Genomic DNA, 12,292 nt, shown 5'->3' with positions numbered 1-12,292 from the left:
GTATTTCTATATTGATATTCTATTCTATTCTTCTGTGTTCGTATAGCGTAAGGTTTCTCATTTCCCGGTCTTTAACTTGTCCCGACACAGAATTAATTATTTTTAAAATATACAAAATATCTTCAAATCAAATGATATAATTATTTTTCATTCCGTAAGGTAATTTAATACCTAAAGCAACTTCCAAAATTATATTAATAATGCCGTGTAAAATATATATTAAAAATTACCTTTGAATTGCGTAGAAATTTTCACAAATAGAAAACAAATTATTAATGTTTGCTTGAAACTGCGGCAACAACAACAACAAAAATGCGTTTGAACTGAGTTGAAAATTAAAAAAAAAAAAAAACTTAAATCAAACTTTTAACTTAGAAGGTAATTTTCGTTTTTCTAATAAAATGTAATACAAAATATTATTGTAAATGTTTATAATAAGATTTTAAAAAGTAAAAATGGTCAATACTCTCATCAATCAATCTGATTCTTGCTTTAATACTGGCATCGAGCTTACAGCCCTATAATTCTGCAGTTGAAGAACCCCTCCGAAGAAACGATGATAAACGTATGCGTCCGACGAGCATGCCGAAGCTTCTCATATCTTCTCGGCGATACGTAAGCGCGGAGGAATGATGCCTTTAAGGAAGACTTATAAGAAATTGGGCTCTATTTAGGTGATACAAACGTTGAGAAAACCCGAAAAACTGCACGTGGCCAGCCCGTCCAAGTACGGCGCGAACCCTCGACCGAACTCCCAGTGTTTTTGAAACCAAGACTCTTTGCCCTCTATACTATTTGCATTGTTAATAGAGACGAAGCACGCTCGGTGTTCGGTAGAGGAGCTTCTGTTCGTGACGTTATCAACTGCGAGGTAAAACCAATGGCATCGAAACTCTCTATAGTCTACGTGTTGTTACACTGTGAGCGTAACAATAATACCGTCAGTTTTCATTCAAGAAATCAATTAAATAATCCTCTTCTTTTTAAATTCACTGATTTATTACGTAATTAATAAACATTATTCTACATAATTCACAATCAAAATTTACCAACAAAGCGTAGCATATCTAAAGTGTACAAAATTAATTTCTGTACAAACGAATACAGAACAACAACAATTTGTGGAAAATTATTCATTAAAGCGTTTAAACTCCATGCATTTAAATTGAGAGAAATTCTCAGTTGTAAACATTGTAATAAATCACTTCTTCTTCCTTAGGTTCTGCCACTTTCTCGACATTTCTTTTTTTACGACAATAAACAAAAAAAGCAAACATAATCCAACTGAACAACAGTAATAAAGCAAACACAGCAACTGCGATTTTCCATCCAAAAGTAGAAGAAACTTCTTCAGAACAAACACTTTTTGTAAAAGAAACATTTTCTGTCGACATCAAATTATCTTCTGGGATTTGTGTGCATTGATTATTAGAAATAATTCTGGTGAAAGAGAAAACAGACGAATTTCTTTCGCATGAAATCTCCGAGAAATCTGCAATTTTCCTTTTGTTTCGAAGCAACCAGTCTTTAGTAAATCGCGAATGGCAATCACAAGACCAATTGTTTCTCGACAAGTACACCGTAAATTCAGCAGAAACGTCGATCAGATTCATTAATCCGGAAGGCAATTCGGTTAATCGGTTTCCGTCCAATGAAAGAAATTTTACGTTTGGCAAAAGAACACAATCCGGAAATTGCAATAGAGAATTGTTGCTCAGATGCAAACGTGTGACTTTGCCCCATGTTCGAGAATCCACAGTTGACAATTCACTTATGTAATTATTACTCAAGTCGACGACCGTCGCATTTTCGATCAGAAATTCCGGTATGTTCTTTATTCGCTTTCGATTGCAATCGACTCTGAGGTCGTCGTTTTCCGAGAAACATTCGCAGTTCATTGGACAATGGCTTCTAATGACGTAGAATTGCGTAAAATCCAACAATTTTCTTTCTTCTCCGTGACATTTCTTGTATTTTAAATCCGAAAAAATTCGTAATGAAATTTGTAAATTCGATCGAACAGTGCTGATGAAATGCAAAAGTTCTCCATCACAAGTTATTGGGTTATCACTTAATTCATAACTGGGTGTATTAAATCCGTATTTCCATTCATCGATGTAAATGGTTTTTATGTGACAGTAATCCAAATCCATCTTAATGCGGTTCGGAGTGTAAATCGGCAATTTGACAGTTTCGAAATGGTTAGATGAAGCATAAACATAAGTCAAATTGTATTTTGTCCAATTTAAATTAGGCCATTCCGTCAAACCCGCTTTATACAAATAGAGTCGTTCGAGTTTATTGTTGAATTCGAAAGAAATTTTACTAAAATTGTTTTCAGAAAGATCGAGAACCCGTAAATTATTCGTTGAAAGAAAAATATTTTTAGGTAAAAGTGTTAAGTGATTATATGATAAATCAAGTTCTTCCAGATTCGACAAACCTTGGAAAGTATCTTCTGGAATGATTTCTAAACCATTTCCCCATAAATAGATTTTTTTGAGTTTAGAAAGTCCATCGAAAATACCGTTTGGTACTGTCGATAATTTATTCCATGTGTATTGAAAAATTTCCAGATTTTTATTATTTTTGAGCAGATTGGATGGAAGATGCAGCACATCGTTGGAATGGAAAACCATCTTTTCTAAGTTAATGGAATGGGAAAAGAAATCTTGTTCGATTTGAAGTGAAGGAAAATTAGAAGCGCGAAATTCTGTCAAATTGTCGAGTCCCTTCAAAAATACAGAGCGCAATTCAGAGAATGTTCCAGAAACAGAAAGTATCCTTAAATTCGAAAGACCTTTCAACAAGTTTTCAGGAAAACTTTTTATTGGGTTTTTTTCCAAATTTAACTCTTTCAATAAAGTTAGATGTCGAAAGAATAAAGGATGAACGGATTCAATTAAGTTGTTTCTTAAATCGAGGGATGTCAGATTATCAAGTCCACGAAAGAGTTCTTCAGGTAAACTTTTTATTTCGTTACCTCTCAAATTTAACTGTTCTAATAAAGTGAGATGTCGAAAGACGAAAGGATGAACGATTTCAATTAGGTTGTAACTTAAATTCAGGGTTTTCAAATTATAAAGACCATCAAAAAGTTCTTCTGGCAAAGCCTTTAATTTACCAGAGTTCACTTGTAATTCAGAAAGATTTTTCAATTGTTGGAATGGTCTGTGCAAAAACGACGTAAAATTATAATCCGTGATTTTCAAAGAAATCAGAGAAGAAACGTTGTAAAAACTCAAATTGAATATGTCGAAAGTTCTTACATTTACAATTGCTAAGTCTTTCAGAGACGACATATTATTAAATGATGCACTTTCGAAATTCAACGTTTCACTTTCGAGTATTAACTTTTCATATTCGGATTTTAAGGTGTATTTTATAGCGATTTTTTCGATGGCGTAATTCAAAGCGAATTTTTCGACTGCAAATTTCGCCAAGTAACAATCGATAAATTCTAAATTTTTAACGTGTTTAACTTTTAAACAACGCATCAAACGAAAATCGATGGTTTCTTCGTCGCTGCAAGTGACAGATAACGTATTGTTAAAGCTTTCCACAAACGAATGCTTATTGGATATATGGCACCGATCAGCGTTCGATATACAAGAATTAATTTTCGAATGACTCCAATGAAGTACCATTTCTGTACCGTTTATAATATAAAAATCATTTATTCTATGACATCTGTATATTGGCGCTATACAAGAGAAGTTTCCCCATTGGTTCCAGAAATGTTGGCAGCAATTTACTTGAGATAATAGGAATGGAAAAAGGATTACCAACCTCATCTTTTCTGATCACGGTCTTGTTTCTTCTATTTTAAGTGAGACTGGAGTCTTTGCGCTTTACACTAGCATTTGTTATTCCGTTGTCGACTGACAGCTAAAGCGGATTAATTACGAGAATAATTCGAATGATTCATTATTTTTTGTTCTTATCGAAGATAACGATGACATAATTTTCGATTAATTTCCTCGTTATTCGTCTCGCTCATATAGTAACAAACAGTTCGGACTATTTCTATTATTACGTAAGTATTTTGCGATATTTATAAAAAGTGTATCTTATTTTATTGAAGAGATTTATTACACACACATATTCTAAATATACACTTAGACTACACGTCTGTATGCCCCAATTGTGAGTCAAGTTGACTGTTCTTAAATTCTGAAGATTTTAGAATTTATAAATTGTCGATTGTATATTTTAATATGCAACGTGAAGTTGAAAGTGTCATATAAAAGACACGACTTATTTATTGACTGTTTTTATAATTTCCTCGTTTAAAACAGTTATGACTTTCGTTTTCTAATCTCATTCTGCGAACTTTTCATTTTATTTCGATTGTATCTTTCCGTTTGTAACCTTAATTTTTTTTCTTTTTTCATTGTACTTCCTGACTTATAAAATCTGAAGACATTTACAAGTCTATCATTTTAAACAGATATAGGAGTAACGCGTGCTGCTTTCTGTAAAATTTTTAGGTCTTATCTACGTGCTAATTTAATCACTTGCCCTTCGTTTCGATGACATACGGAGAAGAGGTTTAACATTTTGACAGTTAATTAAATAGCATAAACAATATTTAACTAATACACATAATATTAAATATAAACAAATTAAAAGTTATTATTCTTTTCCACATATAAAGAACATATTTGAAAAATGTAACAATACTCTTAGACAAAATAATATGTGTTTGACCCTCTTTGACCAATGAAACATCTCAAAATGTATGTAAGAAAATTAAAAATAATAATAACATTGATGCATAGAAATTATCTCGTAAAAGAAGGTACGATGCATAAATTAATATGTAATTATATTAGACCAAAATTTTATATCGGGGATTCAGGCCGCATATTAGAAAAATGTAAAATAACATGAAGAGGCGATACCCCTCAAGTATAATCAATTACCGTGGTATAATCATTCAATTATTAATAACAGTCGAGGTAATAGAAATAAAACGAAAATGTTGGAGATAGAAAAGGATTCTTATAAACGTAAATTTAGACCACGTAGAAATTTAAAAATATTGTAAAAATAATTGTTAAATATATCACATGGCATGACCATCGACACTAGATTGTACGAAATAATACAGGGTTATTCATTACATTCAATTTAATAAATACGAATATAATTTGGTCGACTGTATCGAACGGTTTTTGAACTGGTTGTATTACAATGTATTTCGTCACTGCCTAACCGTGGGTTAAACGGATAAACTCGTTTGATATTCATTTTTCAGAATATGTCTTTAACATCATTTCCGTATTAAGTGCAACAGAACAAATACATGACTATTAGAAAAGTTGCTGTAGGACCGTTAATTGTGGTTATTTTTAACCATTTTCTATTAATATAAGTTATTTTAAAGCGTACTAAATATACTAAGATATAAAATAGCCATTGAATACGGTGTATTCCGGGAGAGGGTCACTTTCATAGGCAGGTATAAATAAAAGATATAACGTAATAATCTTAATCTTTGCTATCGTTACTTTTTTCCAGCAACGCCGGGCTTATCTGGTAGTATAAAAGAAATAAAATACAGTATTAAACAATGACTAAAAAATTAAATTATTTCAGTTGCTATAGCCTACTTCAACACGGAAAGAGAAAATCTGTCATTTTTAAGTGAGGAAGTTGCTGATTTCGACTGACTGATAATTTGAAAGCAATTATTCATCTGCTGTACATTTATTTTTTATATTAATTATTTTTAAAAAAACTAAAATAGAATTCTTAATAAAAGTTGAAATATAAGAATTTGCAAGTGTTTTAAAGTTGAATTAATTTAATTATATATTTTCCATGTAAAGAAAGTAATAAAAATTTAAACGTAAGATAAAGTAAGTTTAAAAATGAATTTACAAAGACAGAAAATTCTAATTGTTACAGAAAAGACGAAAAATAAAAAGATATTTTTTCAGATGCGAAAACGTAACATCAAATATCCTCTTTTACTTATTTTCATTTCTAACTTAGTTTTCCTCTCGTTTCTTAACAGAATTTTATAAAATTAATTTAAAACTTTATTATCTTCCAATTAATTACTGCATGGATTATATATATACGTGTGTTATTTAAAGGCGTTTCAATCCATTTACATCGTATTTTATTACAAATATATTACTGTACAGAAGTGTGAATTCATTAATTAAAAATACTTCATAATTATTTTTTAAAATGTGTGGTCGAAACCCTTTACAAATGCCTGAAATTTACTTCTTAACTGTATAGAAGAAAAATAATAAATTATTTTATTCCAGTGGTAATAAGCACAAACACCAGGTATCAATAGAGTACATTTAATAAAACAAAGAACGGATGTGACAAGTCCTTATTATCTACGTCACATTAGTAGATTTTTAATTAATTTAATTATACCAAGACCAGAAAGCAATGTCTTTATATTATTTTATTCCATTGAAGCGCAGCAAATTTTTTAAAATCAAAATGAACTTCAAAACTAAAACGAAAAAGCTGTAATTAAAAAAAACAACGGAAGTTTTTACTACTTAAGAAACAAAAGAAAAGTATTTACTTGTATTTTTCGAATTTGTTTCTGTAAATAACATTAATTAACAATATTACAGATTTTTCGTTTTTAATATTTCAATTGTAAATGTAATTATTTTCGTATTTATAAAAATTAAGAAAATGTCTTCACAAATAATTGAATGCTGTTAAAAAGCTAAGTACCTAAATCTAAGTGTCGATAGTAAATTTTATTATGACACATTAAGTCTAAAATGTCACATTAAAGACACTACTTATTTATTTATTATAATTGTTTGGTTTAGAAAAGTCATTACTTTCATTTTTGATTTTTTTATTGCAGATGTAATTTTCTTTTCTCTTTCTGTTTTACTTCCTCATTTGTTGATTGAATCTCCTTTCTTTTTTTAATTGTACTTTGTACTTTAATTATAATTTGCACTTATAAAATCTGATAATTTTACAAGTGTGTAATTTCTATCAAAGTTATAATTAAATAATATTATTTTCGGTAAAAGTTTCTCGGACTTGTCGGGTATTGTTTATATGTCGAAGTGAGAAAGCGTTTTTTGATTGATGATATTAAGTAATAATAACATTACTATTACAGAGTCTGTAACAGTAACTATTAATAGTAGTTAATGTTAATCCGGAAGGCAATTCGTTTAACCGGTTTCCGTCTAACCAAAGAAATTTGATGTTTGGTAAAACAACGTAATTCGGAAAATACAACAGTGAATTGTTGCTCAGGTGCAGACGTGTGACCGTTGAATCGGTATCTCTTCGATACCACGTCAGGATGACGCTACTGTATCTTTAGGTCGATACAGAGACCACCAGTTTGCGCGAGCGGTTAGATATGAGGTTTGGACTCGGAATGGAGTGAACGGAGAGAAGAACGGAAGAAACTGCACTCAGAGATGATTTAAACATAAAAAAACCGTTTATTGATATTAAATCTAAGTTAGTTATAAATTTAAGGTTACAAAGTTCGTATTGAAAGAAAGAACCGAGAAGACAATAATTTTCGTATGAAACAGTACAGTATAAAGAAATATTGGGAGACTATCCGTTGTTCGACGTAATAATAAACTTTTTTTTTGTCTTGCAGATGGCTGTAGTTAATTTCTTTATATATAATTTGTTTTTTATTGTTTGGACAGTTTTTTCCACAATATTTATGTTGATATTTTGTTTCAAATTTTATTTCTTAGTATTGGTTTTGTATAATTTGTATTTTATTTATGTATATTGTATTTTTTGTTGTATTTATTTCTCGTATCGTGAGTTTTCTTCGTATGTCTAAATAAATGAAAATAAATAAATAAATAATAATAATAATTTAATTATTATTGTAAATTTTCTGCTGTATGAGATTGATAATATAATAATAAATGTTTTAGTAAATGATTACTTGCTTAAAAGACTACAGATAATTAATTTCTTTTTTTACCTTTTAGCAGGAACATCGGCCATACAAGATTGCTCGAATATATTAAATAAGAAACATTCTACTGAAATTTAGTGCATATTTTACATGCACTAAATTTTAATATCGCTTTTATAAATTTATATTTTGATACAAATAATGCTATTTGGTGTATGTGTCATTCATTGTCAACATATTCATCTTCTGAAGTAACTAACAGTTTTAATGAAATTGAAAAATATACCACCGGCTTATTAATAGAAATTTCTTTTAAATATTTTAAGTTGAGAGACGAAAACAAAAATCCAGTATATAAATTGCTTTAATATTTAACATTTATTATAAAATGTTTGAAGAATGCGTCATTAAAGTGGTTATAATTGACCCTGTTTAAATTACATTAAAGTACGGTACTCGCATTAGTCTACAGCCTGATATAGTTTGTATGCTTACTAGGATCGGATTGTATGATTATTTTACTCGATATCAGCTTTCATAATCTTCTATGCAATCCATCCCTACTCTAAACATTAAGCTTTTTGCCGTTTTATAACAGTTAAAAATATAAAAAGTTTTTAAAATAAAATATGATAATGGATGGTACCATCAAATGGATGTTTCTAAAAATGAAATGTTACACAGAAAAAATAAAAGTTCTCCGCAATCGACATACCAAAGTATTACGCGTTAGTAGTATTTACGCCGTGTGGACCGGTCAAACATAGATCCGAAGCGATTGTAGGCATTATCACGTGATACAGCGTGACGCCTTATTCCAACGTTATGTGTTTTTTTATATCCAATGGTACCGTAACGTCACGACATATCAGGAGACCTTTTTAAGTCGTAATCTGTGACGTTCCAGCTAATCACGCGGTTTTCGTAAACGATGCTAAATAGATAAAAGTCGAGACAAGATATGATGTGGAAAGTTCAGAGACAGGAGGCTCCGACTAACTATATACGAACTTCCCATCCATAACGTAAGTGATTATAATTCAATGTTTTATCTCGAAAGAAATTAGAAAAACGTCCGTCACGACTGTGTTGCAACAGGAAAAATATGATGTATTGGGCAATTCTCTACTAATTTGAGTAAACGGCATATATATTAAATTAAATAATTTTAAAAAATATGATTAAAAATTGTGACCCTATCACACTAAATACCCGCTTTCTACCAGACATTCACACTAATTACAGATAACACTTTTATTATTATGTTGAACTGTTTCTGGATAGCAGAAATCAGTGCATATTTTTTTAAAATTAAGTAACTATCGAACGTTAAGAGTAACTTATGTAATAAAGTCGAGTATATAATGAATTCTTATTTAACTTCCTTTGTTATAATTAATATTCGCAGAAAATATTAAATGAATTTTACATCCTGATGAAGATTTCCTGTCATATTTAGCACTTAAATAATTTACGATAATTAAAGTTGTCCTTTTATATTTTTAAGATATGAAAAAACTTATGACAATTGTTTAATTATTTTATTAATTTTCTTATTCAGAAAAATTAAATTGTTTTATTAAAGAAAATGTAAAATAGATAAAATGTTTTACAGAATAATTTAACATCGAAAGAGGAAATCAGTCATTTCTAAGTGTAGGAAGTTGCTGATTCAGACTGACTGATAATTTGAAAGAAATTATTCATCTCTTCTACATTTATTTTTTATATTAATTATTTTAAAAAAACTAAAATAGAACTATTAATAAAAGTTATAATAATAAAGTAAAAAATATTTTTTCGTACAACATGTCGTATTTCTATACTACTTGCATTGTAAATCTAGACAAAGCGTACTCGTTATTCGCTAGAGGTTCTACCGCTCGTGCGCAATTGTCACAAACGTAAAATCAAAAGCACTCAAACCCTCTCTGGCATGCGAGTTGTTTTACTGTGATCGCGACAATAATACCGTCAAATTCATTTAATTATTCTAATAAATAATCCACTTTCTTCTAAATTCACTGATTTTATTACGTAATTAATAAACATTATTCTACATAATTCATAATCAAAATTCACTATCAAAGCGCAGCATATTTGAAAGTGTACAAAATTAATTTCTGTACAAGCGAATGCGAAACAACAACATTTTGTGGAAAATTATTCATTAAACCGTTCAAACTACATGTATTTGAATTGACAGAAATTGTAAGTTGTAAACGTTGTAATAAATCACTTCTTCTTCCTTGAGCTCTGCCACTTTCTCTACATTTCTTTTTTACGACAATAAACAAAAAAAGCAAACATAATCCAACTGAACAACAGTAGAAAAGCAAACATATTTTCCATCCAAAAGTAGAAGAAATTTCTTCTTAACACACACCATTCGTACAAGAAACATTTTCTTTCGACATCAAATTATCTTCTGAAATTTGCATGCATTGATTATTAGAAATAATACTGGTGAAAGAAAAAACGGACGAATTTCTTTCGCATGAAATTTCCGAGAAATCTGCAATTTTCATTTTGTTTCGAAGCAACCAGTCTTTAGTGAATCGCGAATGGCAATCACAAGACCAATTGTTTCTCGACAAGTACACCGTGAATTCAGCAGAAACGTCGATCAGATTCATTAATCCGGAAGGCAATTCAGTTAATCGGTTTCCGTCCAATGAAAGAAATTTTACGTTTGGCAAAAAAACACAATCCGGAAAATGCAATAGAGAATTATTGCTCAGGTGCAGACGACTGACTTTGCTCCACGTTCGAGAATCCACAGTTGACAATTCTCTTATGTAATTATTACTCAAGTCGACGACCGTCGCATTTTCGATCAGAAATTCGGGTATTTTCTTCATTTCCTTTCGATTACAATCGACTCTGAGGTCGTCGTTTTCCCGGAAACATTCGCATTTCATTGGACAATGGCTTTTAATGGCGTAGAATTGCGTAAAATTCAGCAATTTTCTTTCTTCTCCGTGACAATTCTGGTATTTTAAATCCGGAAAAATTTGTAATNTAATAGTTATCACATATTTTTATTAAATCTAATTTTTTACATATATTCTATATATACACTTAGATTACACCTTTTGTATGCCACAATTAATGGTGAAGTTGACTGTTCTTAAGTGAGACGGGAGTGTTTGCGCTTTACACTAGCATTTGTTGTTCCGTTGTCGACTGACAGCTAAGCGGTTAATCACGAGAATAATGAGAATGATTCATTATTTTTTGTTCTTATCGAAGATAACGATGACATAATTCTGATTAATTTCCTCGTTATTCGTCTCGCTCATATAGTAACAAAGAACTCGGATTATTATAAAATAATTATTATCACATATTTTTATTAAATCTAATTTTTTACATATATTCTATATATACACTTAGATTACACCTTTTGTATGCCACAATTAATGGTGAAGTTGACTGTTCTTAAGTGAGACGGGAGTGTTTGCGCTTTACACTAGCATTTGTTGTTCCGTTGTCGACTGACAGCTAAGCGGTTAATCACGAGAATAATGAGAATGATTCATTATTTTTTGTTCTTATCGAAGATAACGATGACATAATTCTGATTAATTTCCTCGTTATTCGTCTCGCTCATATAGTAACAAAGAACTCGGATTATTATAAAATAATTATTATCACATATTTTTATTAAATCTAATTTTTTACATATATTCTATATATACACTTAGATTACACCTTTTGTATGCCACAATTAATGGTGAAGTTGACTGTTCTTAAGTGAGACGGGAGTGTTTGCGCTTTACACTAGCATTTGTTGTTCCGTTGTCGACTGACAGCTAAGCGGTTAATCACGAGAATAATGAGAATGATTCATTATTTTTTGTTCTTATCGAAGATAACGATGACATAATTCTGATTAATTTCCTCGTTATTCGTCTCGCTCATATAGTAACAAAGAACTCGGATTATTATAAAATAATTATTATCACATATTTTTATTAAATCTAATTTTTTACATATATTCTATATATACACTTAGATTACACCTTTTGTATGCCACAATTAATGGTGAAGTTGACTGTTCTTAAGTGAGACGGGAGTGTTTGCGCTTTACACTAGCATTTGTTGTTCCGTTGTCGACTGACAGCTAAGCGGTTAATCACGAGAATAATGAGAATGATTCATTATTTTTTGTTCTTATCGAAGATAACGATGACATAATTCTGATTAATTTCCTCGTTATTCGTCTCGCTCATATAGTAACAAAGAACTCGGATTATTATAAAATAATTATTATCACATATTTTTATTAAATCTAATTTTTTACATATATTCTATATATACACTTAGATTACACCTTTTGTATGCCACAATTAATGGTGAAGTTGACTGTTCTTAAGTGAGACGGGAGTG

General features: G+C 30.1%; 2 protein-coding genes across 2 annotated transcripts; both read right to left on the bottom strand.

The window, feature by feature from the left end:
- Positions 1 to 495: 495 nt before the first annotated feature.
- On the bottom strand, positions 496 to 3,917 carry LOC111636023 (protein toll-like). The gene has a single exon (XM_023381174.1). It carries the CDS (start codon positions 3,792 to 3,794, stop codon positions 1,179 to 1,181), a length of 2,616 nt encoding a protein of 871 aa, XP_023236942.1. The 5' UTR covers positions 3,795 to 3,917; the 3' UTR covers positions 496 to 1,178.
- A 5,996-nt stretch (positions 3,918 to 9,913) lies between these two features.
- LOC111636024 (leucine-rich repeat-containing protein 17-like) lies at positions 9,914 to 10,920 on the bottom strand. The gene has a single exon (XM_023381175.1). The coding sequence runs from the start codon at positions 10,819 to 10,821 to the stop codon at positions 10,276 to 10,278; it is 546 nt and encodes a 181-aa protein (XP_023236943.1). The 5' UTR covers positions 10,822 to 10,920; the 3' UTR covers positions 9,914 to 10,275.
- Positions 10,921 to 12,292: the final 1,372 nt, after the last annotated feature.

The sequence above is a fragment of the Centruroides sculpturatus genome, unplaced genomic scaffold (genome assembly GCF_000671375.1).
Source record: "Centruroides sculpturatus isolate CEXI.00-Female unplaced genomic scaffold, Cexi_2.0 scaffold915, whole genome shotgun sequence".
Classification (NCBI taxonomy): domain Eukaryota; kingdom Metazoa; phylum Arthropoda; class Arachnida; order Scorpiones; family Buthidae; genus Centruroides; species Centruroides sculpturatus.
Note: the sequence above shows the minus strand (reverse complement) of the source record. Positions and strands in the feature narration are given on the sequence as shown.

What these genes read in the sequence shown, in the direction of transcription:
- LOC111636023 (XM_023381174.1), bottom strand. Translation starts at nt 3,794, where the DNA reads ATGAGGTTGGTAATCCTTTTTCCATTCCTATTATCTCAAGTAAATTGC.
- LOC111636024 (XM_023381175.1), bottom strand. Translation starts at nt 10,821, where the DNA reads ATGAAATGCGAATGTTTCCGGGAAAACGACGACCTCAGAGTCGATTGT.